At 37.3% G+C, this 27274-nt stretch overlaps 1 protein-coding gene across 1 annotated transcript; it reads right to left on the reverse strand.

The window, feature by feature from the left end:
- Positions 1 to 6125: 6125 nt before the first annotated feature.
- On the reverse strand, positions 6126 to 25615 carry TNMD (tenomodulin). The gene is made up of 7 exons (XM_007538835.2): positions 25389 to 25615; positions 25095 to 25226; positions 13678 to 13818; positions 13366 to 13467; positions 8373 to 8526; positions 6844 to 7010; positions 6126 to 6504 (listed from the first exon to the last, which is right to left on the reverse strand). The coding sequence occupies exons 1-7, from the start codon at positions 25563 to 25565 to the stop codon at positions 6295 to 6297; spliced, it is 1083 nt and encodes a 360-aa protein (XP_007538897.1). The 5' UTR covers positions 25566 to 25615; the 3' UTR covers positions 6126 to 6294.
- Between the last annotated feature and the right edge of the window lie 1659 nt (positions 25616 to 27274).

Below are 27274 nucleotides of genomic sequence, written 5' to 3' on the forward strand. Positions count from 1 at the left end.
TTTTTTTTTTTTACCTCCAACTTTATTTCTGGGGCTTAGTGCTGGCACTAGGAATTCACTGATCCTTGCTTCCTCTGCCTCATTTTATTGGATAGGGCAGAGAGATACTGAGAGAGGAGGGGGAGATGTAGAGCGAGAGAGAAAGATAGACACTTGCAGATCTGCTTCACCACTTGTGAAGTGTCCCCCTTACAGGTGGGGGTTTGAACCCAGATCCTTGCATGGGTCTTTGTGCTTAGAACTATGTGTGCTTAACTGGGTGTGCCAACTCTGCCCCCTCCTGAAATCTTTTGCATAATCATTACGTTAGTTTCCCATCCCAATTTTTTCTTTCTTAATAGCTGAGTAGTATTCCATCGTGTATACATACCACAACTTTAACTACTCATCTGTTGTTGGACACCTAAGTTGCTTTCAAGTTTGGTCAATTAAAATTGTTCTGCTATGAAGTAGGTACACCTAGACATGTAATAAAGTAGAAAAGACTTAGGTTTCATGTTTAGGTAAGAGGAAAATAAGAATTTTAATAACTTAAAATTAGTGGGAGATAACTGTAAAGGAGATGAGATGACTGGATAAATAAACCATGAATCTAATGTATCAGAGACAAGTAAAGTGAGGCAATTGGAGGAGAAAAGAAACATGAATCGGTGCTTAAGAATGTTTTGAGGAAGTATTATTTGAATTGTAACCTAAACCTGATCCTTAATGTAGTAAGCATCTATTATAGGTTCACAGGGTAAAGACACTTACAAAGTCTAAGTGAAAAACAAACTTTGTATAAAAGCATTACTCTTGCTTCAGTCTATGGCCTACGAACTTCAGTCAAGAGAAAATTATAGCAGATATGCCAAAAACTCACCTGAGACCTAGACCATTATAACTAAGAGGTAGTTTGGGAGGACATACCTCCTAAACACCTACTAGAGTAGCACATAGATATATATGAGGATAGGTATGACTTGAGAGGTCAAAGTTACTTTGGTGTTACTTTGTGTGATGGGGAGGCTGGATTCAGGGAATGGTAGTAGAAGGTAGATGGGCAGCTCTAGGTTCAATGGAATTGATATGAAGGAAGTCCTAACATCATGTAAGAAGTCCACATAAGACTCAAATAAGGGGGGTATTCACAACTAGAGAGCTATACTTTCTAATTTTCCAACCTGGCCTTGACCTAAGTGAAGTGACAGACTAGTATGTTTGATTTTGCTTGCTGTTTTTGTTTGTTACTATCATTTGCTTTGTAATTTATGATTTTTAAACATTTCTTCATTAGGGAATTAATGGCTTACAGTAATTTATGATTTTTAAAAAATATTTTATTAATTAATGAGTAAGATAGGAGGAAAGAGAGAGAGAAATAACCAGACATCACTTTGGTACATGTGTTTTCAGGGATTGAACTTGGGATCTCATGCTTCAGAGTCCAATGTTTTATCCACTATGCCACCTACTGGACCACTATAATTTGTGATTTTTAAAAAAATGGTATACATCAAAAAGGACAGCAGCAACAAATGCTGGAGAGGTTGTGGGGACAGAGGAACCCTTTTACATTGCTGGTGGGAATGTAAATTGGTACAGCCTCTGTGGAGAGCAGTCTGGAAAACTCTCACAAGGCTAGAAATGGACCTTCCATATGATCCAGTAATTCCTCTCCTGGGGTTATACACCAAGGACTCCATAACACCCAACCAAAAAGAGATGTGTACTCCTATGTTCATAGCAGCACAATTCATAATAGCTAAAACCTGGAAGCAACCCAGGTGCCCAACACCAGATGAGTGGCTGAGAAAGCTGTGGTATATATACACAATGGAATACTATGCAGCTATCAAGAACAATGAACCCTCCTTCTGTGACCCATCTTGGACAGAGCTAGAAGGAATTATGTTAAGTGAGCTAAGTCAGAAAGATAAAGATGAGTATGGGATGATCCCACTCATCAACAGAAGTTGACTATGAAGATCTGAAAGGGAAACTAAAAGCAGGACCTGACCAAATTGTAAGTAGGGCACCAAAGTAAAAACCCAGTGGTGAGGAGTAGACATGCAGCTTCCTGGGACAGTGGGGGGTGGGAGTGGGTGGGTGGGATGGGTCACAGTCTTTTGGTGGTGGGAATGGTGTTTATGTACACTCCTAGTAAAATGTAGTCATATAAATCACTAGTTAATTAATATGACGGGGAAAATTGTGTGTCTCGAAGTTTATCAAAACACAAACTGAATCTTTTCAATATATAGACTGTGTAATTGATATGCAGACTCTCTCAAAAGCCTAGACCAAGTAAATCAGAAGCAACCAATAGCACAGCTATATACAAGATAGTGGGTACTGTACAGCAAACCCTAACAAAAGGACTTTTCAAAGTTAACCCAATTACCAAATAATGTGATGATAACATTAACTATCCATTGTCTTTTTGAACCATAAGACAGCAGGAACCTCACATCTCCACTATGGAGCCTCTACTTCCCCCAGTCCTGGAACCCTTGGATAGGGCCCACTTTCCCGTATGCCTCTCTCAATCCATATAAAATAATATTGCATCTGCCGATCACAACCTAATCAACACAACGATTGCCACCTCAACATGCTTCACTTCAGACTGTGTCCAGAGACTTCACGTGTGGAATGACAACCCTTCAACTTCATTACTCAGGTGAGACCTTTCCTTTCATAGTATACTCTAATTCCATCTCAGGTGGTTCACTTTCTAACAAAGTCCCAAAACCTAGATATACACCAGTTTCTGTGAGAGATAGCATATGTTCACACGTATCCATAAACTACTGCAAAATATATACCTGAAAGCAGAAGTGCACTAGAGTTTGCAGTGAGTAGTACCTCCCTAACACTTCCTCTCCTCTATTTCAAGCTTTGGGTCCATGATTGCTCAACAATTTGTTTGGCTTCGTATGTTAACTCTCTTTTCAGTCACGAGGTTCCAGATGTCATCAGGATGCTGGCCAGGCTTCCCTAGACTGAAGACCCCACCAATGTGTCCTGGAGCTCAGCTTCCCCAGAGACCCACCCTACTAGGGAAAGAGAGAGGCAGACTGGTAGTATGGACTGACCAGTCAATGCTCATGTTCAGCGGGGAAGCAATTACAGAAGCCAGACCTTCTACCTTCTGCAACCCACAATGACCCTGGGTCCATGCTCCCAGAGGGATAGAGAATGGGAAAGCTATCAGGGGAGGGGGTGGGAAATGGAGATTGGGTGGTGGGAATTGAGTGGAATTGTACCCCTCCTACCCTATGGTTTTGTTAATTAATCCTTTCTTAAATAATAAAATAAAATAAAATAGAAAAAAATTATTTTAATGCTTTTTGCACTTTCCTTTGAATTCATGGGATCCTTCATTAAAGAAATTATACTTTTCTTTCTTTCTTTCTTTCTTTCTACTTCTCTTTTTTTTTTTTCATTTTCATTTGATAGGACAGGGAGAATTTGAGAGGGGTGGGGGAGAAAGAGTGAGGGAAAGAAAGATATCTAAAGACCTGTTTCACCACTCCTCAAGTGGACCCCATACAGGTGGGGAGCAGATTCTTGTGCGTATCCTTGCCTGTAGTACTATTTGTTCTTAATGAGACCTGGCCTGGGTCCAAGAAATTATATTTTTCTGATGTGAAATTATGTTGAATTGAGGTATTTCAATTGAACAAGAAATTAAAATAATGAGAGCTGGTGGTGGCCCACTTGGTTGAACACACATGTTACAATGCATAAGGACCAGGGTTCAGGAGCCTGGTCCCCACCTGTTGTGGGGGGGAGCTTTTGCAAGTGGTGAAACAGTGTTGTAGGTGTCTCTATCTCTCTCCCTCTTGATCATCCCCTTCCCTCTCGATTTCTGGCTGTCTCTATCCAATAAGCAAATAAAAGATAATAATAAAAAAGAAAAAATAAAATAATGTGAGTAGAATTTGCTAGCCCTAACATGTGACATAAAGCATTCTCTACTTATTGTGTGTGTGTGTGAGTGTGAACATGTATATAACATACCACATACAACTGTTCTTAATTGTGTACAAGTGTTTGAATTTGGGCCTATGTATTTTGGGTATCTTACCTTTCCTTGGAACTAAGGAGTGCAGCATCTATTTCATTTGTTATGTTTCCTTCCTTCCTTCCTTCCTTCCTTCCTTCCTTCCTTCCTTCCTTCCTTCCTTCCTTCCTTCCTCCCTCCCTCCCTCCCTCCCTTCCTCCCTTCTTTCTTTTTAATTTTTTTATTATCTTTATTTATTGGATAGAGACAACCAGAAATCTCAAGAAGGGAGAGGGTGATAGGGAGAAAAAGAGACTCCTGCAGCTGTGCTTCATCACTAGGAAAGCTTTCCCCTAGGGCTCAAACCTGGGTCCTTGTGCATTGTAATGTGCGCTCAACCAGGTGCACCTCTCTCTCTCTCTCTCTCCCTTCTTTCCTTCCTTCCTTCCTCCCTCCCTCCCTCCCTCCCTTCCTTCCTTCCTTCCTTCCTTCCTTCCTTCCTTCCTTCCTTCCTTCCTTCCTTCCTTCCTTCCTTCCTTCCTTCCTTCCTTCTTTTCTTTTTTTACAAGTGCTTTGGCATATGGTGATGCAGGGGATTGAACCTGGGGCTTTAGAGTCTTAGGCAAGAAAGTCTCTTTGCATAACCACTGTGCTATCTACCTCTATTAGCTATGTTCCTTGTAGAGCACACATGTTACAATGTACAAGAAATCAAATTCAATATCCTGATCCACAACTGCAAGGTGGAAGCTTCACAAGTGGTGAAGCAGTGCTGCAGGTGTCTCTCTCTCCCCCTTCCCTCTCAATTTCTCTGTCTCTATGCAAAATAAGTAATCTAATAATAACATAATATAAAACAATACATATATTAAAATTAGTAATTAATTAAAAATAATAGAGAACATTGTAAAAATAAAAATATTTCAATTCTTAAAATTTTTATATTTACTTAAAATTTATGCTAGCTAATTAAAGTTACCAGATGTCTTCTGAATTATTACTAAGAAAAGGAAATACTTTCAGAGATGGTACATTGTTAGATATGACAGATATTTTGCTCTCATTCTATGAAAATCAGTAATCTAAGTATGACAGATATGCTAATTATTACCTAATCGTTTAATCTTAACTCTGCCTTGGAGAAATCCTTTTGTATTTACTTCTTCAACTGTTAAATTGAGGGAACTGACTGCTGGGCACTGACAACTTAATGAAGATTTTGTTGCTTGAAAATGTTTTTTGATGGATAGGAGCAGGAAGATATTCTCATGACACAACTTTAAAGTTGACCATAAGATTACCTTCAAATGAAACCAGAAGGAGTTACAAACTGATAGAACTGGTTCAGCAAGGTTAACATTACCCTCTAACTACTTTAGTTTCTTTCCTTTTTTTCTAAGCAAAGCTTAAGAAAATTCTTTTCAAAAATTTTCCAAAGGAATATTTTCCTAAGCAAAATATCATATTTTTAGGAACTAGGTCAATGGTTCCTTTGAGAAATTGACATAACATTTGTTTCTTGTGGCTTTAAAGGGAGAAAAATCCCATTTTATTCCTTATCTCAATTATTTCCTGTTTCTGTGAATGATATTTATGGGTTCTCCTTTTCCAGACAAGTGTCTTGTAAAGCTTTATACCCAGATACTGATCTAAAGAGAAATCAGACCTGAAGGTTATGAAATGTTGAACTTGTCTAAAGTTGTGTTCCTGTTCACGGTAGGAAAGCTTGGGAATTTTTTTTTCTAGGTTAGCTCCTTCTGCTTGGCTGAATTTGAGCACTTGGAATTTTAGTGTTGGCCTGCTGTGACTCACTGTCTGTTCAGTAGCTTAATAGATGTTGAAGCAAGACCACAATCTGTCCCTCAGATAATTAAATACTCAATACATAAGAGAATGTGTTTTCATATATCAGTTTTTGAGGACATCTTATCATCAGCCTCTCATTTCCACTTTCTAAATACAGCATTGGGAAATTTAATATTTGAAAATTCTTACTTTCCCTGCTACTACTCCTCAAGTGCAATGAAATATGTTTCCATTGTTGTCAATCATGTTAGGAGATCTACTCCATTATACCTTCAGTAAATATTCTTATCAAACACTTACCAAGTGTGTTCAGCAGCAATGAGGCCATTGATGATGATGATGTAGAAGTTTATTAAAATATGAAAAGAGGAATTACCTTTATAAGTAATTCCGGTGTACTGGCTACCAGATGCCAAATGCCTCATAGGCAGAAATTGAACAGCATGCATTTATTATATGTTGGCTGTTGAAAGTTTAAGCACTTGTACTCAAACTTCCTATTAGACCCTCCCCAGCATGCGAGCCACCCACCAGTTGCAAGGCATGATGACACGACAGATAACCCGCCCTCCTTGGTAGCAGTATGGATACGGGTAGTAACCCAATAAAGGCTCACAGACGCGGCGGCAGTAGCGGTTGCCTCGACGGCAGTAAATGCAACAATAACCTCTCTCATCCAGCATGGGGTCAAATTCTAATCCATTTTCAGTCTGAAAGAAGAAGAAGCCAGTGTTGGAGGTAAAAGTTCACTAGGAAGAGTTCCACCAAAGGGGGAAGGAGCGAGAACTATAAGACTATATTTTGGGGACTAGTGAGAAATTATTTTTAGCTTGATCATGGTGATACAGAAATAGAGGTTGAAACTGATTTTTTTCCAGGATTGATTCTGAATGAGTTTATCAGAAATTCAAAGTTGTTTAAATATAGAAATCAACATACAAAAGCCCATAGAATTTCTTTATATTTTGTTGACTTTGATCTAAAGGGGAATGTGTTTTGTGAAGGCTCATAGTTTTTCCTCTAACAATGGTACCATGAGTGTAACTTACATAGTCATTTACTGGAAGATCTTCCTCACTTGCTTGTCTGGCATGACGGGTCTTTTCCACTTTTACTTGAGGGATCACCCATTGCTCATTTTGTTCAATTCCTTTTTTCTCATTGGTAGGAAAGTGAAGATCTTCACCATCCTCTTCGAAGTCTTGTAATTCTGAAACTAAATAATAAACACACAATTGTGATGCAACTGTTCTGCAAATGTTTCTAAAAGAAATACTTAAGAGAGGGTACTTGGGAATAGAGATTTCCATTGTACCTTCTCATATACCTGCCATCATGCAGGAATATATTGTTACTTTTCTAAGCTTTTTCTGCTCATATTTTAAGACCCACCCCCCCAAAATAACTGACTATTCCCTTGTACACAGGTTGATATCAGGCACTTATAGCTTGGCTTGCCTTATTAGCATACTAAAATAAAAACTGAGCACAGGGAACATTTGTGTCTTTTACAATGATTTTATCCACAGTAGATGCTTAGTAAATATTTCTTGTTTCCATTTTTCTTGTTTATATGGTGCTCTCTGTCATACTTCTTCTATTCTGTATTAAGAAGATTTGAAACATTTATTTAGAAATTATCTATTTTTGGAAAGGTTACAAAGATAATATTACTTTATGCCTTTCACCCAGCTTCCTCTAATAATAGCAATTGCATAGCTATCAAAATGAAGGCATAAACATCGATATGATACTGTTAACTGAACTACAGTACTATTAAGAATTTGTCATTATTTGTGCTAACATTCTTTAGAAAAACGAGGCTGAGGCAGAAGTTCTAGCATCCAGCCCAAGATTCTGCATTACATTTGGTTGCCTTTCTAAGGTGAAAAAGTGTCAAACACTGCCTGTATTGGAGAGAACACTCATTCTTGGGCAATATAGTAATTTGTCACCTAGAATGAGAGAGGCCAAATTCTTTGTTAGCTGGACAGAATAAGACATTCAGAGACCTTTGCCATTGCTATGGGCTAACAATAAATTGAGAACTGTAAAATTCTCTGTACTTATAACTCAAATGCTTTTATAGTTATTCCTAAAAGAGCCAGAAAAAATGGCATTTTAGTGACAGCCTTATCTTTTGGGGATAATGAAAGAGTTTGACATAGAAAATCCTTCTAGAGATAACGGAACATTGTTTGGGCTCTTCTGCTCTTGAATTGGGCTCAGTGACTAGTCTAGTGTTCTGACTTCAGTGAATAAAGATGTTCAAAGAAAGATAAGCTTTTCTTTTCCCATCACTAGTCACATGGGGGGGTGGAATTACCTTTACTGGGATATTTAAAAGCCTGTCAACATTAATTTATCTGAATTATAACTTGGCTGTGAAAATTCTTTCCTCACTGGCAGTCAGCACTTACAGTTTCATCTAAGGAGATATAAGTGGATCGCCCTCCCCCCAAAGAATGCAGACCTTGAATGCTGGCAACATTAACCTATTTCTGATGTTGGAAAGATGGGTAGAAAAGGAGCAGATGGTGGAGGAGAGAGGTGGAGAGGTGGGAGGAGGAAGTCATACCAGCTATTAGAGTGGGATTGATCCAGTACATGGTCACATTATCACAGATCTCCAGAATTCTGGAATTTTTAAGAAAATCTCGGTTTTCAATAGGCTTTTCTGCTGGAACCCAAATCACTGATTGTTCAAAGAAAGTTGTGGTGATCTCTTCATTCTGAGAGGGAAAAAGGGTAGTAATAAACAGAGAAATTAATAAAATGAGTGAGACAATGGGGGATATTGGAAAACATTATTTTTAGTCTCTGTAACAATTCTAATTTTAGGGCTGTCCAATGAACTAACTTTGTGTCTTGCATACAACAAATGCACTTGTGAGAGTTAACAATTGATTTTTCCCTCTTTGGTATAACACTAAGGCTACCCTTTGAAACAAGAGACTCCTCAGTTATCACTCCACTTAACATTAGGAAGGCTCTCCATCATTTTATGGGCCTTGCACTAGGTCATATATTGTTTCTGGAACCCTGAGTCATTTAAATTTTTTGTCCTCGTTTAAAAAAACGGATATTGTGTTTGTTTTGTTTTAGTCTTACAACAAAAGTAGCAAGCAAAAGTTGACAGAAAGTGAAATATCTACTTTAAGACAAACCTAGTTGGATAAATTTAATATTAACTAAACATAATATTTTGGTTTTACAAGATTTGTCTTTTAAGCATAGCTAGCAGCAGACAAAAGTTGCCTTTTTAAAAAATCAAATCTGCAGCCTGTGACTTTCTTGACTATGCCACTATTCATTTATATATGCTTAAGAATTTATCTCAATGTATTATTTTTAAATAGTTATTTTATTTTTTCATATAAGAGAGTTTCACATGAGACAGATGTAAAGAGAAGCCAGTGCACTACTCTGGTACATGTGGCATGGGATATTAAACTGGGAGCCCAAGGCTCTTAAGTTCAATGTTCCTACAGTTGAGCTATTTACTTAACCATTTTCTTTACTATCTTTTCATATATCATCAAAAACACTAACTTCTCATCAGTTTATACAATTAGAAGCAGTTGCTTGCATACGTAGTTCTTTATCACTTGTCTTTTGAACTTTGGCATTGCCCTGCATACATTCTTTTTGTTGTTTTTAATGTTACCTCCAGAGCTTCACTGATCTGGGCTGACTTTTAAAGACAGAATAAAACAGAGAGGCAGAAAGAGAAAGGCACCATAGCATCTAAGCTTCCTTTAATGCAATAGGGGCTGGGTTCAAACTTGGCATGTATATGTATATGTGTATGTGTATGTGTATGTGTATGTATATGATGTGTATGTATATGTGTATATATATATATATATATATATATATATATATATATATATATATATCTCAATGTTGTGCATTACCAAGTAAGACATTTTGCCAGCCCTTCCTCTACTCTTAATAAATGTGCTCTTGGGGCCAGGCAGGAGTGAACTGGGTTGAGTGCTTATGTTACTATACACAAGGACCCAGGAAGACCCTGGTTCTCATCCGCAAGGGTAATGTTTCATAAGCGGTGAAGCAGTGCTACAGGTCTCAGTCTCTCTCTCTCTCTCCCCTCCCTCTCCCTCTCCCTTCTCCCCTCTCCCTCTCCCTCTCCCTTTTCCCCTCTCCCTCTTTTTCCTTTCCCTCTCAATTTTCCCTGTTCTATCAAATACCGAATGAAATAATTATATCTTCTTTTAATCTTCTGTTTCTGTTTTTAATTTTAATGTTTTATTTGTTCTTTGAAATATGCCTTTGTGCAATTTCTCTCACAGACATTTATAACTCCCAAGTCTTAGCTTCTCTGTTTTGAGTATGTAAAGACCTTGGGATGCACTTAAAGAAATTGTTTAAAATGAGGTTGGTATGCTGACTAGTTTTGTTAGCAAAATCAGGGCTTATTTATATATCTGTTCTGCATGTTTGACAAGCACAAACTGTGGCTACAATAGTAGGAAAATAAGTGTTTTTTTTTTTTTTTGTCAACCTGGACCACATATTTTCTCAAAAAATCTGTAGCCTGAATATGGAAATAAAAATCTTAATTTTTGGGTCAGTGAAATAACTCACTCGGACAGTGTGTGTCTTTGCTATGTGCATGACTCAGGTTAGAACCTGGCCACAATAAACTGAAGGAAACTTTGTTGTTTTGATATTTTCAATCTCTCTGCCTCAGTGACTCTATGTCTCTATCAAAAAAGAGATTTTATTGAAGACAAAATACTGTTACAAGAAGAAAACTTGTATTGTTTTAAAGATTTGCTTGAATAAGTAGAAAAATAAATTAGGACAAAAATGAGAACTAAAGGACTTTTGCCTTTATTTCTTTGTGAAAAAATTCTATTGTGTCAGTTAGCGCCTCATTACTGATTTACCTTATTCAATAGTTACATTATTTTCTATAAAAAGCAGCATACAGTACTGGATATAGTGATTCTTTCTCCTATTGGTTCTTATATTCTCACTTTATCTTGCCTCTAATATTCTATAATAATGCACATTATAATTGAAGTTGGTCTGTTTCACAGATGTATCTATAGTGTTTGTGTGTGTGTGTCTAAAATTTCAGTACCATACTATAGATCCCGGGAGCAGAGTATTATCTTTGTGGATATCCTTTTTATGGAAATTTTATTGACAAAGGTCAGGCAACTTATCTAGTAATGAAGACACTAGTGGCATGAAATATTAATGTGTGCAGGAGTTAATGAAAACTCCGAGTCTTAGGTAAGGGAATGGAAAAAGTGCTTCCCACACTACCTCATTCCCTCTGCCCCTCCACTAAAAGAAAAAATAAATAAGTATTTGAGAACTAAGGTGGAGAGAGCTAAGTGGAAGAAAAAATTAAAGTAAGGAGAGAGAGAGAGAAGAGAAAGTAAAAAATGAGGCCTTCGTAGTTCCATGTGGATAAAGCCTTAGATTTTTAAGCAGGAGGTTCCAAGCTTGATTCCTAGCATCACACATGTCAGATAGATACTCTGATATTTCCTCCTCCTTTTATAAATAAATCTTAAAAAATAAAGAAGACCACCAAATTGTAGATGCTACTATGAATCCATCTTGACTTCCCTGGGCAGATGACTTCACAAATGTGCCCCAGGACCTCACTGCTCCAGAGTCCTACCCCACAAGAGAAAGATAGAAAGAGGCTGGGGGTATGGATCAACTTGTCAAAATCCATGTCCATTGGAGAAACTATTACAGAACCCAGAACTCCCACCTTCTGCACCCCATAAGGAATTTTGGTCCATATTTCCAGAGAAGGACAGATGTTAGGGTAAGATGACCAGAAGGCTCCAAACTCCAATTCTACCAGGACCCAGAGAGAGAAGAGGAAAAATGGAAAGACATTTGGAAGTAGTAACAGGTGTAGGTGTGACTTAGAAAGCACGAGAAGTCAGGACCTAGACCTTCTATATAGAATAGATCCCTAGACCTTGAGTAGATCCATCTCTCCATTGTTACTGGTCATTTCTATCAGGAAGAAAACAATAGACCCCTTTATGGGCCCCCATAGGGCCTCGCCCTCAACGTGGATCAACAATGGTAGAGAATGTTCCATCCTCCAAGGGAGGCTGGACAACATAGTCTATGTTCCACCTGAGGAAGATGGGTCCTGAAATTCGGGCAGCTTGGAACGTTCTTACTCATGACCACAGAATATGAGCACAGATCTACAGGGATGCAGAGGTCACATAGACTCCTAAGCTGAATATGGGCCCCAGATCATATCAAACCGATGGGGTTTACAATCAACAATATTTATACATCTTCCTCACATTTGGGAGCTACTCTCGTCCCTGATCCAGCTTTCTGGTCTTTTTTCCAGCCATGACATCATCTCCCCAGACAATAACTTGGATTCACCTGCATATAAGATGTCAGGCTCAGGAAAAAAAAAACTGGCTCTTTGGAATATAACTAAAATAAGACTACTAACTATCTACAAAATTGAACCCCCCCAACTCTTCATATGAAATATTCCAGCCTTTAGTTTCATAATTAGTCAACAATTTGGCCCTATATATTAACTCTTTTTCCAGCCACCAGGTTTCAGGTGCTAACATGATGCCAACCTGACTTCCCTGGACAGACTACCCCACCAATGTGTCCTGGAGCCCTGCTTCCCCAGAACCCTACCCCACTAAGGAAGGAGAGAGACAGGATGAAAGTATGGATCGACCTGTCAAAGTCTATGTTTAGCAGCGGGGAAGCAATTACAGAAGTCAGATCTTCCACCTTCTACACCCCATAATATCCCTGGGTCCATACTCCTGGAGGGTTAAAGAATAGGAAAGCTATGGGTGGGGGATAATATACAGAGTTCTGGTGGTGGGAATTGTGTGGATTTGTATCCCTCTTATCCTATGTCTTTGTCAGTGTTTCCTTTTTATAAAAAAAAGGACATTGTGAAGTAGTAACAGGTGTAGGTGTGACTTAGAAAGCATGAGAAGGCAGTAATACAGAAAAAATGTGTAAATATATTTAAATATAGACAGTTATAGAAATAATAGTCAACCGTTATCTGTAACCTTGGGATAACCAGTGAATTTTCCAATGGAGAGAATGGGAACACAAGACTGTGGTGGTGGGAAAAATGTGGAATTATATTCCTGTTATCTTATAATTTTGTAAATGAATATTAAATCTCTAATAAAATAAAATTAAAAATACAAAAAGGTATTTATGGTATAGGAATAAATCATTGTGCTATTGTCATGAACTAATTATAGATTTGCTATTTCAATATTAGAGAAAAACATTGGCTTCTTCTGTTACTATAGAAGTTTGCTTTGTAAAGTCACAATATAATCTTAGCTGTGGTCTTTTTTCTTAATCTTCTGATAACACCATACTGTAATTATAGACAGTGTTGGAGAAATAAAGAGCTACAAGGATTTTATTGATGATAGAATTTTAGACATTAAACCTCTATCATTTACTAGGCATATAGTGCAATATCTGGCACATAATTAACTCCCAAGCAATAAATAATGTCTTTTGCTATCATTATTATTATTATTTTTACATACCTCATCTACTTCTTCTTCTGGTTCAGAAAATTCAGGAATCACTTTAATCTGAGTTTTTATGAAACATTTCTGAAGGCCTACGAAGTAGATGCCAGTGTAGCCCTATAAAATAAAAACAATAGCAAGACTTCCTGAAATAGTTACCAACAATCAATCTCTCTGCTCTATCAGGATACTGGGCTGGCAAAATTTGAATCCAAATTTATAAAATTTATTTTATAAATTAAATGAATGCTAAAGGCTATTTTTAGCTTGAATAAAATGCTTTAACATTTAAAGTGTGAAGCCTTAGGGAGGATATATCCAACTTACATTTTTGAAGTCATGTACTTCCAATGTTTCATCAGTGCCATTTCCACTTCTGAATATTTCAGTTCTGGTCACTGGATCAATTTCCATGTAAATTTTTTTCTTCTCTCCGTTGCTGTAGAATGTATGCTCCATGTCATATGTCTGAGAACAGAAGAAAACAAGCACTAAGATACTTAGCATGTTCCTTTACAAGACACTTTAGTTGTATTATACCTGGGACAGCTTCTCTTTCTAGAGTCTTTGTAGTGAGGTGCCATCTCTGCAGCTTGCCACTGGGAGTTGTATGAGACTCAAGATTATATAGTGAGGTACTTTTGGGCACTGTAGCTAAGATAGGAATTCCTTCAGCCAGTATTTTGTATTCAAGCCAAGTTGCTGAGTTAATTTCTAAGAATTCCAACAGTTTTCTTGGCAGCCTATACTAAATAGCAAGTAAAATTTTGCAAATTAGATGTATTTTTCTTTTGTGTTAACCAGAGAGATCACCAAAACCCTATACTTCTTTAAGTTATTACTCCCTTTTCCATCTGATCAATGGCTACCTTCTCACTTGCATGGATTACATTTGGGCTGAGAAAGATACTTGAACATATTTTAAGCACTGGTCTTTATTTCTTTGTCTATCTATGGTTTTAATACTCTCCCCAAAGTCTTAGATTTTATTTCTTAACTCTCTTTTTCAGCCACCAGGTTCCAGATGCTAGCGTGGTGCCAATCAGACTTCCCTGGACAGACAACCCCACAAATGTGTCCTGGAGCTCCAATACCCCAGAACCCCGCCCCACTAGGGAAAAAGAGATAGAGTTGGGAGTATGGATCAATCTGTTAACATCCATGTTCAGCGGGGAAGCAATAACAGAAGCCGGACCTTCCACCTTCTTCATCTCACAATAACCTTGGGTCCATGCTACCAGAGGGTTAAAGAATAAGAAAGCTATCAAGGGATGGGATGGGATACAGAGTTCTGGTGGTGGGAATTGTGTGGAGTTGTACCCCTCTTGTCCTATGGTTTTGTCAGTGTTTCCTTTTCATAAATAAATAATAATAATAAAAGAATTTGAAGAATCTTTTTGGCCAGTGTTAGATAATAGTCTTACTGTGCTCACCATTGCTTCTTTCTACTTTTTAAACTTCAGGAGCATATGTTGTTTTCTCCACTGTCTTTTTTACAGTCTAGCCAAGTTCACTAGCTATATTCCTGAGTTCTTTTGTCCAAGCTTGATTTAACTGGTCTCAAGTTGTCCAGATTCTGTTTTATATAAATATTCTTTCAACTGTCAGATACCTCTAACTGAATAATATGGGGTCTCCCAAGAAGTGTGCTTTATTTCATATGATCCAGCAATTCCACTTCTAGGTATATATCCAAAAAGATGTGGAAATACTAATTAAAGGAATCTATATACCCTGATATCCATAACTGCATTATTCATAAATATACAAGGAGTGGAAGTAGTCTAAAATGTCCATCATCAGACAACTGGGTAAAGAAATTATGGAGTATATACTCAATGAAATATTGCTCTGTAACTAAAAAGATATTGTGTCTTTTGGGAATAAATGGATGGAACTTCAGGTGATTGTTCTTAGCAAAGTAAGGAGGTGAAAGACAACTAAAGATGGGTTTACTCATGTATAGAATATAGGGAATTGAGACACATGAACTTTCAAAAGGGAAAAAAAGTAACTAAACTATCTCTAAGACTTTGTGAGAACTAAGTTATTGTGGTTATTATGGGCACAGAACACTTATGGCTGGTGCAGTGTGGAAATATCCCCCTGCAATCTTATATTCCTCTAAACCAGTATTAATTTTTTTTTTTTTTTGCCTCCAGGGCTATAGCTGAGGCTTGGTGCCTGCACTATGAATCCACTACTCCTGGAGGCCATTTTCCCCATTTTTGTTGCCCTTGTTGCTGTTATTATTGTTATTGTTGTTATTGCCAGATAGGATAGAGAGAAATTGAGAGAGGAGGGGAAGACAGAGGGGGGAGAGAAAGACAGACGCCTGCAAACCTGCTTTACCACTTGTGAAGTGACCCCACCCCTTGCAGGTGAGGAGTCAGGGCCTTAAATCAGGATTCTTACACCTGATCCTTGCGCTCCGCGCCATGTGCGCTTAACCCGCTGTACTACCACCTGGCCCTCAACACAAATAAATTTTTAAATCTTTAGAAAGTTTGCTTATCAGGTTGTTCCTGAGTAGTTAAAGCAAAAGCTCAATCTCTCTGTTCATCAACAGAAACAATTCGTTGTTTTCAGTTGCATTAATATTGCTTTATAGTATTATGTAAGTTTCAGGTGTGTCTCATAATTAGTCTTTTTTATGTACTGCATTGTTGGCCATTAAATTGCAAACGTATTTTTCACAGTGTAATTGACTCCATTTACCCAAATATCCTGTTTTTGTCATCTGTTAATCGTTAATTTGTCCTATAGTTTAGATATTTATTTTTGTTTTATTTAGGCTGTTTGATTTTTGTAAATAGTTCTCTAAGGACTAAGAGAACTAGTTTCATAGAATGTCCTGGTATAGAAGACCATTAACTATAAAAGCACACATTTGTAGCTTGAAGCAAGTAACAAGCCTAAAGGAATTTGTTACTTGTCAGACCAGACCTGATGGTGCTATGTAAAAGTATACTTTATTTTTGTTTTCAGGATATCTTTTGCTATCAAATTTCTTCATACTCATTTTTTCCTTATAAAAAATTGAAACTAAAGTTCTGAGAAATCATGTCACCTACAGAGCCAATGTTTCTTTCTAATGATATGGTTCCCAATGGCAACATTTTAGAGCTTGCATTGGTTGTTTTTGGGTCTGCTGGTGTTTGAGACTGAATGTTAGCTTAACCTGGTCAAATTTTTCTCCAGCTCAAGTAGAAAAACCAGTTGGAAGTGTTTTCAGAAATAATGTTACTTCAAGCATGAAAAGTCTGTGTAATTGCTGAATCAGAAAAGAAGAGACTAGCTGCTGAAAAGGAAAACAAAAGAAAATGCAATTTACATTTTTCTAGTTCTAAAGAGCCTTAGACAAGGTTGGCAGTTAAATATTTGTTGAATAAATTATCCTCAGCACTGGAAAATCCTCATATTCCTGGATATTTGAGCATTGACAAGGTCTTTTAAAAGCAAAACTGGACCAATAGGGTCATATCAAACTGAAAAAACTTCAGCATCCATCATAACAAAGAGACTCTTAAGGAGTGAGAGAAAAATCTCTATGTGTTATACACATGAGAGAGGACTGCTAACCAAAATACACAATGAACACACCAAGCTCAACAACAAAAATATAAACAACCCCAATGAAAAATGGGGGTTGGGGGAGATATGGGCAGAAGTTTCTCAGACGAAGAGATCCCATTGGGACAAAAGACATGGAAAAGTGCTCAAAGTCACGGATGATCAGGGAAACGCAAATACAAGCAACAATGAGATAATACTTTACACCTGTGAGAATGTCACATTGGAAAAGACAGAAACATCAACTGTTGGAGAGGCTGTGGGGGTGGGGTGGACTCTCCTACATTGCTGTTGGTAAATGTAAATTGGTCCAACCCCTATGGAAAACAATATGACGCTTCATCAGAACTCTAGAAATGGACCTACCTTATGACCCAGCAATACCTTTCCTAGGGATTTATCTAGGGGAAATAAACCACACCTATATGAATAGACCTATGCACACCAATATTCACTATAGCACAGTATGTAGTAGCAGAGTTTCATAGCAGCACAGTTTCCACAAACTTGGGAGCAATCCTGATGCTCAACAACAAATTAATGGCTAGTATAAGGGGCTGGGTGGTTGCACATCTAGTTGAGAGCACATGTTACAAGTCCCTGGTCCCCAACTGCAGGGAGAAAGCTTTGAAAAGTGGTGAAGCAGTGCTGCTGGTGTCTCCCTTTCTCCTTCTCTATCTCCCCCCTTCCTTCTTGATTTCTGGCTGTCTCTAACAAATAAAAGCAAATAAAGATAATAAAAAAAGTAAAAAAAAGAAGTTATGGTACATATAAATGAAGTACTATGCAACCATTAAAAATGATGAGGTAATATCCTTTGCAATATCATGGTCAGAATGTGAAGGTATCATGTTGAATGAGACAAGCCAGAAAGAGAAAGACCCAACACCAAATAATCTCTCTTATAGATGGGGCTTAAGAACAAAGAACAGTAAGGGAAAACATAAGGTGAAATTTGGATTGGATATGGTGTATTACAAGGGACTTTGGGGGAGGAGGCAAAGGGACAGGATGAAAGGACTTTGGGATCCTGTTGTGTCTCCTATAGACTAAAAAATTGGAGGTGAGAGGTTGTGCCCATATGTTAAAGTGTATATTGTAAACCGTTAGCCCCCCAATAAAATACATCAAATTTAATAAAAAATTTACTCATATTTTACAATTAGCATTAGTTATTTTATAACTAAAGTTTAAGAGAACTCCTTTTAAAAGAATGTTTAGACTCCTAGCAACTACAGAGTTAATTTAGAAAGTCTTGCCTGGTTTGAGACAGGTGGTAAATTCCTATAGGCTTGTTATTTGCTACAAGTTATAAATACATTCTCAGTTCCAGTTCTGCAGCATGCTTGAAAAATTTCTACCCATACCAACAAATCGAGTTCCCAGTAAGCCTGAACTAAGTAAAGGAAAGTCATCTACTGAAGAATTAGTCCTACCAGATCTCTCAACAGGAGAGAAATTTCTTTAGAAATACTCTCCATTGTTGAGACAAATGTCCAGACGAGGAGTCATTGATGGGTGAGGTGTCGCATTTGTTTCATCAATTGCATCAGTGATGAATTATTGTATGGAAAAATGAGGTTAGAGACTAGGGGATGCTGGAATTATGCCTAACTGGGCAAAAGAGAAAATACAGACTGTATTTTCAATCATTGGTAGAAGACTATGGAACCATACTGGTGACATTTAGAATTTCAGTGTGCTTCTTGTGGAATGAGTTTTCCTGCACTGCTGGCAATGTACTTCAGTTGGACACCTTGCTAGATGAAAACTATGGGAAACTGCCAAGCTCAGCAGATCTTGATTATTTTCAACATTCCTTCGAAGAGGTTTTTGTTTGTCTGTTTTGTTTTATTTTATGAGGAAGAGGTGAATTCATGCTGATTGTGCTAATTAGCTTGTTGATTTTTTTTTTGTTAGGTATGATAGACTTCTAAAAAGAATTGGATCAGAAAGGCTTTTTAAATTTAAATCTAGGGGACAGTTGAAGAGAGGGAGCTATATATTTACTCAGATGGAATTCTACTGTCAAAAATGTTCTTTTGGAACATACCGTCCTTTGTCTAGGAAGATGATGCCAGTGGCCCACTTTGGACTGTTTGGAGATGGGTTTGAGCAAATCCAGACATACTGTCTCGCCTGGGTCCCTGCGGAGTGCATTGCCTAGGTAATGACTATGCAAGCTTCACTGGCCCATATGGAAATTGAGCTCATGCCTTGGGCCTCAACAGTACTGTTCTATCTACTGAGCTTCCTGGCTCGAGGAATGAGAGTCTTTTAGAAGATGAAGGAATAAACGATTCTTTTGTTTGATTTCTCTGGGTGCAAACTGGAATAGAGACAGGATGACTGATTGAGAGAGGTGAAAGTAGATTCTCATTAACTCACCACTGACTATCCCTAACTCAGCCTTACTACCTGGGAACAGAGCAGAGTATAGAGTATGACAAAGAGGTACAATTCTGCCAACTTGGCAAACAAAGATGATTAATTATTGGTGCTTCTAGTTTCCATATTCTGTTCTTTTCATATACTATTCACTTTTTATACTTCAGTCTTCCCCTCCACATCTTTCTTTATACTTTTTACTTCCCTGTAGACATCTAGGAATTCTTTGGTACTTCATGTTTCTTATGTCAAAGTAGAAACCAATATGACAAATGATATCACACTAAGATGTTAGCTATGGGTTAAAAAAAACAAGTGAAGTTTTTAACTCAAAGAAATTAATTATTAGTGCTTTATTTTAAGCATGGCAGCATTTGTAATAGGAAACATGGATATCTTTCAAATACCACTTTAATGGGTAGTGTCCTTTTGTGTATTCCACCCACTCATAAGGCTGATATTAATTATAAAGGTCAGTACACTGGAGTGGGGCTTGGAAGGCAATGAAAAGGAAAATGAAACCACAATTGAAATGATAAGTTATGTGGTTAAACCCAGACAGCAAGAGATATAAGAAGACCACATAGACAAAACCTGGAGAAGATGCAAACTCATTTCATTTTCCTGCTCAGGGATTTTTTTCTCAACCCAGCACAGATCTTCCACTCAGGCAGCAAATGAGCCTTATCATCCTCTCTCACAGTTCACCCTGTTTTGTTGATTCAATTTGTGACAATCTCTGAGACAATAAAAGAAAGCTTTTTATAAAGAGTTAAGCTGAATCAGACCTCAGTGTGATGGATCTGTTTTGGGGGGCATGCAGCTTTAGCCTGTCCTAAAAAGGATTTGAGGACATTTGGCTTAGGTTTGTTTTTGAAGCTGGTGATTAATCTAGCCACTGCTCTCTTCACCATCATCCTTTACTGTCGGTTTATGACATATACTCTCCAAAGGTGAAAAACATGTTCAGAATTGCTTGTTAGCAGGTGTTGGGCTAGAAGGAAGGGAGGGGGAATTATTGTACCATGTTATTAGTGACCAGCCTGTAGGAAATAAAGAGCTTTGAGTATTCCTTTATCAAACATAGAAAAGACAGATTGTTTCTTATTCAAAGTTGGGCTTCTGTATCTTCAATCATAAGCTTTAAACCCCCCAAAAATTGGCACAAGCAGCACAGACATTCCACTTATTTAACAATAAAAGTTTTTCCTTTTATCTATGGTCTTAAACTGACTTGGAAGTTTCCCTTACCCATTATCTTGGTATTCTCTAATGCAGCTTATGAGTAGTGGAAAGACCATTTTCTTGTCTTAGCCTCAACTCTACTACTTGAAAGATTTGTGAATTTGAGCAGGTTACCTAATGCCTCTGAAAATTTAGTTCTCATCTTTATCTCCCACTTTCTGCCAGATACAGTTGAATAGTTGAAGGTATCAACTGTCATCCTTTAAACTTAAAGGATAGATTCCTTTGAAAATTCAGGCTTTCTTTGCTCATGGTACCTAAGATGCTCAGCTTATGATGCATTAGGGAAATAAACAGACTGAATAAGAATGTGCCCATAATAGTCAGGGTCTGGCTATACATTGGTGGAAGGGGAGGGGGGGCTGATTCTGAGCAGTCTAGAATAAGTGCTATCACAGTAAGCATTTCTCTGCAAGGTTGGACTTGGATCCTACAATGGTTTGGGAGGAGAAGAAGATGAAGACCAGTGTTCTTAAAAAAAAAAATACTGACGTGGCACCATCTGGTGAAGCTCAGTCCCTCTGCTAAAGAGATTCTAGCTACTACTCCAAGTTTTCCTTAACATTATGAATGTTTATCCAGACCCACATTTCATCCACAAAACTGCTATATTGGAAAACACAGAGCACCTGGGAAGGAAAATTATATTCTTGGTGTGCCTAGACGAGTGAAGAAAGTTGGTCTCTGGCTAATGTTGGCATTAGTGAAATGGCACAAAGAAAACTGGACCCAGACTTAGTAAGAAAATGATTTTTCTGGGCAAAGAATTCTCAACCTAGACACTGGACTTGCAACCTTGAGTGAGAATGTATTAATGGTTGTCTGTAGTAGAGGTTAGGAGAAGGGCAGGATGATGCTTATTCCTACCACTGCTCATCTCAACTTGGTAGTATATAGAAGCTGAGGGGACAGTTCCAGGAATTGTGTTGATTGCTGTCTGGATCTTCAGATTTATGATTATCAAACACACATAAAGTGGCTAGGCAGTTTATATGTATATGGCAGGAAAGACAGAATTTCATTTTTGAATTATTCTGCTTCATTTCATAAATGCTTAGAAGCAAAAGGCTACAAGCTCTGTGTGACATCTGTGGTCTGTTGGTTTTAGGATGGACTTTTTTTCTATATGATATATTAATTAGCTGGGGAATTGGATTGTAATTGTTCCAAATTAAATGAGTAATACAGGGAGCTTCAATCAGGAATGTTTCCCTAAGGAATTTGCTTCAAAGGTCCCTGGGTAGTCACTGCCTGGAAGGAGAATCTCATTGTGATAGTCTCTCAAAATCCCCGGAACTGAGTAATTCTCCTCTGTTTGGAGGAGAGAATAGAGCTTATGGAATAGCTTACGTTCAGCTTGAGTGGCCCCTGTATGTGGCTATAGATAAAAGGATCAGTAACCTGTAAGGAAGTACAGTAGCTCACCCAGTGTTAATTAGTCTTCCTTGTTTTATCTTGATCCCTTTCTTCCTCTGAGGTGTGTCTTTATGTGCACTTGTGCATACACCCTCATACATGTACATGAGCTCCAGCTTGAGGTGTATGAGAAAAGCAGATTAAGCATGACTTGTTCTCCCTCTGGGATCAATAATCTGGATATTTCCTACACACCAAATTGGGAGGTAATGGAAGAAGAGTGGAAATCTTACTGGCATGAAAATGTCAGCACCAGATGTGGGATATTAAACAAGAACTGTTTATTACAGAAGATGTTGAAAAACAAAATTAAAAGAAGGTGTAGTGGAAGGTGGAGGATCAAACACTAAGAGCTTAGAGGAATCCCCAGGAGATCAAACAAATCAGTAACATCAATAAGCACAGGAACATCAACATTTCTCTCCAAGGGCCCTACAGTCTGCACAGGCCCAACAGGACTGGAAAAAGAAAGTCTGAAAGAGTCTGGGTTATTAATTGCTAGCTGTTTTTTCTTTTAAGACACACTTTTAAGTGAAAGTCTTTAATTTGTGTAAGAAAACTGTATCATCTTCTTCTGCAGATCTTTTTTCTTCCTTTTTTTTTTTTTCAAGACTGAGTACTCTTTTCTTGCCTAGATTCATAAATCAGTTCTGAAGTAGGTTTATTGGAATTATTTTTTATAATGACATTTTAACCACTGGGAACATAGATGATCTACTGGACATTTTATCTCAGAATTGAAGATAGAAATTGAGTGAAATATCAACAACTCTAATTGGTTCCTTGGTTTGCAAAGACCCAGCTTGGCCTTGCGGTAAAAGCCAGGATTCAAGCAACAATGACAGTACATTACAATTCTACATTGGAATGGAGAACAAATAACCTTTATACATGGTTGGAAAAACTGCCCCAAGAGACATCTACCATTATAATCCAAATTATTTCCTAATAACTTTGTTCATTTCTGAATATTGATTTACTGAAAATTACATTCCAAGATAAATACTTAATAAGAAAATGTGTTATTGATCAACTTTACTCATTAAAACATTCTACCTCTTCGGTTCATCCATTCACTAAGTTTTATTTATTTATTTTTTATTTGAGGAATAATAGAAGTAAAGCTAGTATAATCTGGATTCAGACAGGACCATGGACCCTATTAGTGAGTCTGGCACTTTGCAAGAGAAAAGAAAGTTGGGTTCCCATCTGGTCATTAATAAGTACTTGAGGCAAATAGCATTTAAGTTTAGATAAACACACAAAACACATTCAGATAAGCTTTTGTAATACCAATGACTACTACAGAACAAGTAAGGTCATATGGTCCTATATTAAGACTAGTATGTATGAGTGGCATAAAAATAATATGAGCTAACTATCACACTCAGTTAAGTACATTATGGCAGTAGAAAACAAAAATATTTATTGTTCTGCAACTCATCTGTAATTGTCAAGAGAGCTGAAGATTCAATTTGTGGGCAGCATGGCAACACATGTATAACCTAAACAGTAGTAGAATTGGATCAGAATTCATTCTGACACTCTTAATCATTTCCTGATTTCCACTGCTTTACCTGTTTTGTAATTTTAAACATAGGCAACTTCTGTGTAAAATCAGCTCAACAGTTCAAGTGCAAGGTGGGTGGGGGGTGGAGAGAGAGACAACAAAGTGTTAACAATAGGCATAGGCTTTGGATGATGCCTAAACTCCTTTCTGGAACAATAAAAAGGCAACATATGCTGTCTTGCTCTTTATTCTGCCTCTTAATTTAACTTGTAAAAGGTAGTCTCTGGGACTAAATTAAAATGGATATGGGAGCAGAAGCAACTATTCTAAGGGTTGGTATGCTTTATTTATTTTAACAGTGTCCACGTGATTTTATATTTTCTCCTCCTTTGCCTATCTTCACTAACACATATTCTATCCTCTCTGTTCTTATTCCTCACTTGACTCCTAATGGTACATGTTAATCTATTTACTTCTTGTATGTTATTCTCCTCATAGATCTGTGCCTTACCTTTCCTACCTCTGTCATTAAATAAAAATGAGCATCTCACAACAATAAACCAAAGGCAGAAGGGATGCAGAAAAAAATGGCAAAGCCAGAAAATACTCTTACACCTAGTAGCTTGAACATTTATTAATTTTCTTAGTATGAAGGGACTATAATTTTCTTTGGGTCAGATTTAAATTTTTCTATGGTGTGTGAGGCCAGGGCAACAACACTAAAACATAAATGACAACTACAATGGCTGGCCAAACTACAGTGGCTGACCAAGCTTTATCAAATAAGCATAGTATCAGAAAGCTTTCCGAGTAACTTGTGATTAATAATGCAACTTGCTTGTTTTTACATTGTAACATTACTATTTCAGTAGCAGAGTGATAACTGTAGTTGGTGAGGAACTAGAAAGTTAGTTTTTAAAGACATAAATAAATGTGACCTCAGGTATGAGAACTGTTCCTTTTGAAAAGGAATTACTGCTTATTCTCATAGCAGATTCATTAAATTGGAAGCACAATTCCTGAAAATATTTTGCTGCTAGTTTCTTCTTATGTGGTGGTATAATTACTTTCCTCTAAGTTTCTGTACAGACAATTGAAATAAAGATGGAAATTTTTTTTTTGAAAGTAAAAATTTTGTTGCTTGGAGACATTTTCTACTTTAAAGCTCAGCATTGCAGAAGAATAAGTAATTTCACATCTTATCATTTAAAAATGTTAAGAACATATTTTGTTTTACTCAATATAAACAAAATATCATTTTAAAACATAATCAATTAAAAATGTTGGGCTATTTTCCCTTTCCCCTTTAATGCTATGTCTTTGAAATACAATGTTTTTTTACATGTATGACACAACTCAAATTTGAACTAGTTCATATTTCAAGTGATCAATATGAAATACTGAAAGTATATTCTACCCCTATCAAAATAATTATAGGTAAAACACAAGATAGGAGAATCTTGATTCAGTTTTTCATAAACCCATAAATTAAGCACAAGAGAAGCATAATTTTTTTCTATTCAGAGCAATAGACTTATTAATTGCTAATTAAATTGCATCAAACAACAACAAAAACAGAAGCACTAACTAATAATAATTTGCATTCACTTACTTTTTTGGGTGTCTCTGGCCAGACGTATTTGCTTCCCCAAAACAGGGCAATTAGAATTAAGGCTAGGATAGCAAACACCAATCCACAAATCTTAAGTGATTTACATATCTTCTTAGATTTAAAAGCTTCTGCCTGAGTGAAGGACAGAGAGAATTTAAAAGAGTATACAACAGCTATTATAATAGCAAGCTGTAATTCAAAGGCACCTTTGATTTTACTTTCTGATGTTCATATTACAATATTATAAATCTATGAAGCCATACTTCTCAAAAAGGGGAAAATAAATAAACTTACATTTAGAATGTGACAGTCCTCACAGTTCTCTGGAGGATTCTTTGCCATAGTCTCAGTACTCAGCAATCTTTCCCTGCTTTGAAAGGCCTGAGAAACCACTGCTGCAGGGGAGGTACAAGTGAGTGCACTAACAGATGCCAGAGGAGAAGCTGAATTTATATGGCTCGAATATGTCATAGCAGAGTCCAAGGTTGCCCAGGGGGCTCCTGTGCTGCGATTTGTTACATAGATATATCCATATATGTATATAACTTCTGTGCATGGAATTCTATCCAGAATGGCAAAGACAGAAGGTTATAATGAAAACTATTGTCCTGGGAGTTGGTTTGGAAAGTGACCAAGCCTAGAACACATTGAAATGATTTTTAACTATGAACTTAAAATACCATCTACAACATATGCTGCACACTAAGAAATAAGCAAACAAAACAAAAAATGGAATGAAGTCCTAATTTCAATTCCATTCCTTTTAACAAATGTTCATTGCAGGGGTATTAAATTATCAGAGACAGTGCTTGGTATTGAAGATTCAGAAATGAGTATATATTGCCTTCTTTATGTTAAAACTTTGTGGACTGAGATCAGTATATACGCAGGTACTTAAAATTATAAACAGGTGAAAGGGCCAATAATAAGTTTTCTCTTTTTCTCTCTTCATCTTTTATTAAAAGATTTTTTTAAAAAAATTTTTTAAAATATTTATTTATTTACTTTTTGTTGCCCTTGTTTTCATTGATGTAGCTATTGTTGTTGATGTCATCATTGTTGGATAGGACAGAGAGAAATGGAGAGAGGAGGGGAAGACAGAGAGGAGGAGAGAAAGCTAGACACCTGCATACCTGCATACCTGCTTCGCCACCTGTGAAGCGAACCCCCTGCAGGTGGGGAGCCGGGGGCTTGAACCAGGATCCTTACACCAGTCCTTGTGTTTTGCGCCACTTGCGCTTAACCCACTTGCTACCACCCGACTCCCCTTATTAAAAGATTTTTAAAAATATTTATTTATTTCCTTTTTGTTGCCCTTGTTGTAGTTATTATTGATGTTGTTATTGTTGGATAGGACAGAGAGAAATCAAGAGGAGGGGAAGACAGAGAGGGGGAGAGAAAGATAGACACCTGCAGACCTGCTTCACCTACTGTGAAGTGACTCCCCTGCAGGTGGGGAGCGGGGAGCTCCAACTGGAATCTTTACGCAGGTCCTTGCGCTTTGGGCCATGTGCACTTAACCCGCTCTACGGCCCAACTCCCGTGATATTTATATTCTTTATGGCTCTATCATTGCTGATCTTCTCACTCTATATAATTCTCCAATGATTTCATATCTTCAGGTAAAAAATATCAACTAAATATAGATGGTTTCTTAATCTGTATCTATAGTCCCACTTTATTTCGTGGATTCCAAAGATTAGAAAAGAAAGAAAATTAGTATAGCTACCAAGATTGGGAATATGGTAAAGAATATTTGGGGAAGGGATTTCTGAAAAAGAAGGAGGAGGAGGACCAGCAGCAGAATCTAAAAGGGAATAGGTTGAGTTTGAAATTACCAAGGTATATCCAGGCAAAGAGAATCAAATGACTTTGGAATCCACAGTGGGTTAAGCGCACGTGGCGCAAAACACAAGGACTGGTGTGCCTCCATTATTGTTTCTTTTCCTAAAGATAGTTTTGGTGATTCTATGTATTTTATGGTTACAGATAAATGACTGTAGTTTTTGTTCTATTCTCTTAAAGAAGCTTGGTGGAACGTTGATGGGTATTGCATTAAATTTGTACATGGCTCTGGGGAAAATATTTATTTTGTTGATATTAATTCTTCCAATCCTTGAGCATAGGACATCTTTTCATTTCTTGGTATCATATTCTATTTCCTTGAATAGTGACTTAAA

Source organism: Erinaceus europaeus, chromosome X, assembly GCF_950295315.1.
Source record: "Erinaceus europaeus chromosome X, mEriEur2.1, whole genome shotgun sequence".
NCBI lineage: Eukaryota > Metazoa > Chordata > Mammalia > Eulipotyphla > Erinaceidae > Erinaceus > Erinaceus europaeus.

Excerpts from the sequence above, each read along its gene's own strand:
- TNMD (XM_007538835.2), bottom strand. The coding sequence starts at position 25,565 with ATGACATATTCGAGCCATATAAATTCAGCTTCTCCTCTGGCATCTGTT. Across the intron at positions 25,227-25,388 it reads AGGACTGTCACATTCTAAAT|GCAGAAGCTTTTAAATCTAA; the intron begins GTAAGTTTATTT and ends TCCTTCACTCAG. Across the intron at positions 13,819-25,094 it reads GGCCAGAGACACCCAAAAAA|ACATATGACATGGAGCATAC; the intron begins GTAAGTGAATGC and ends TTCTGTTCTCAG.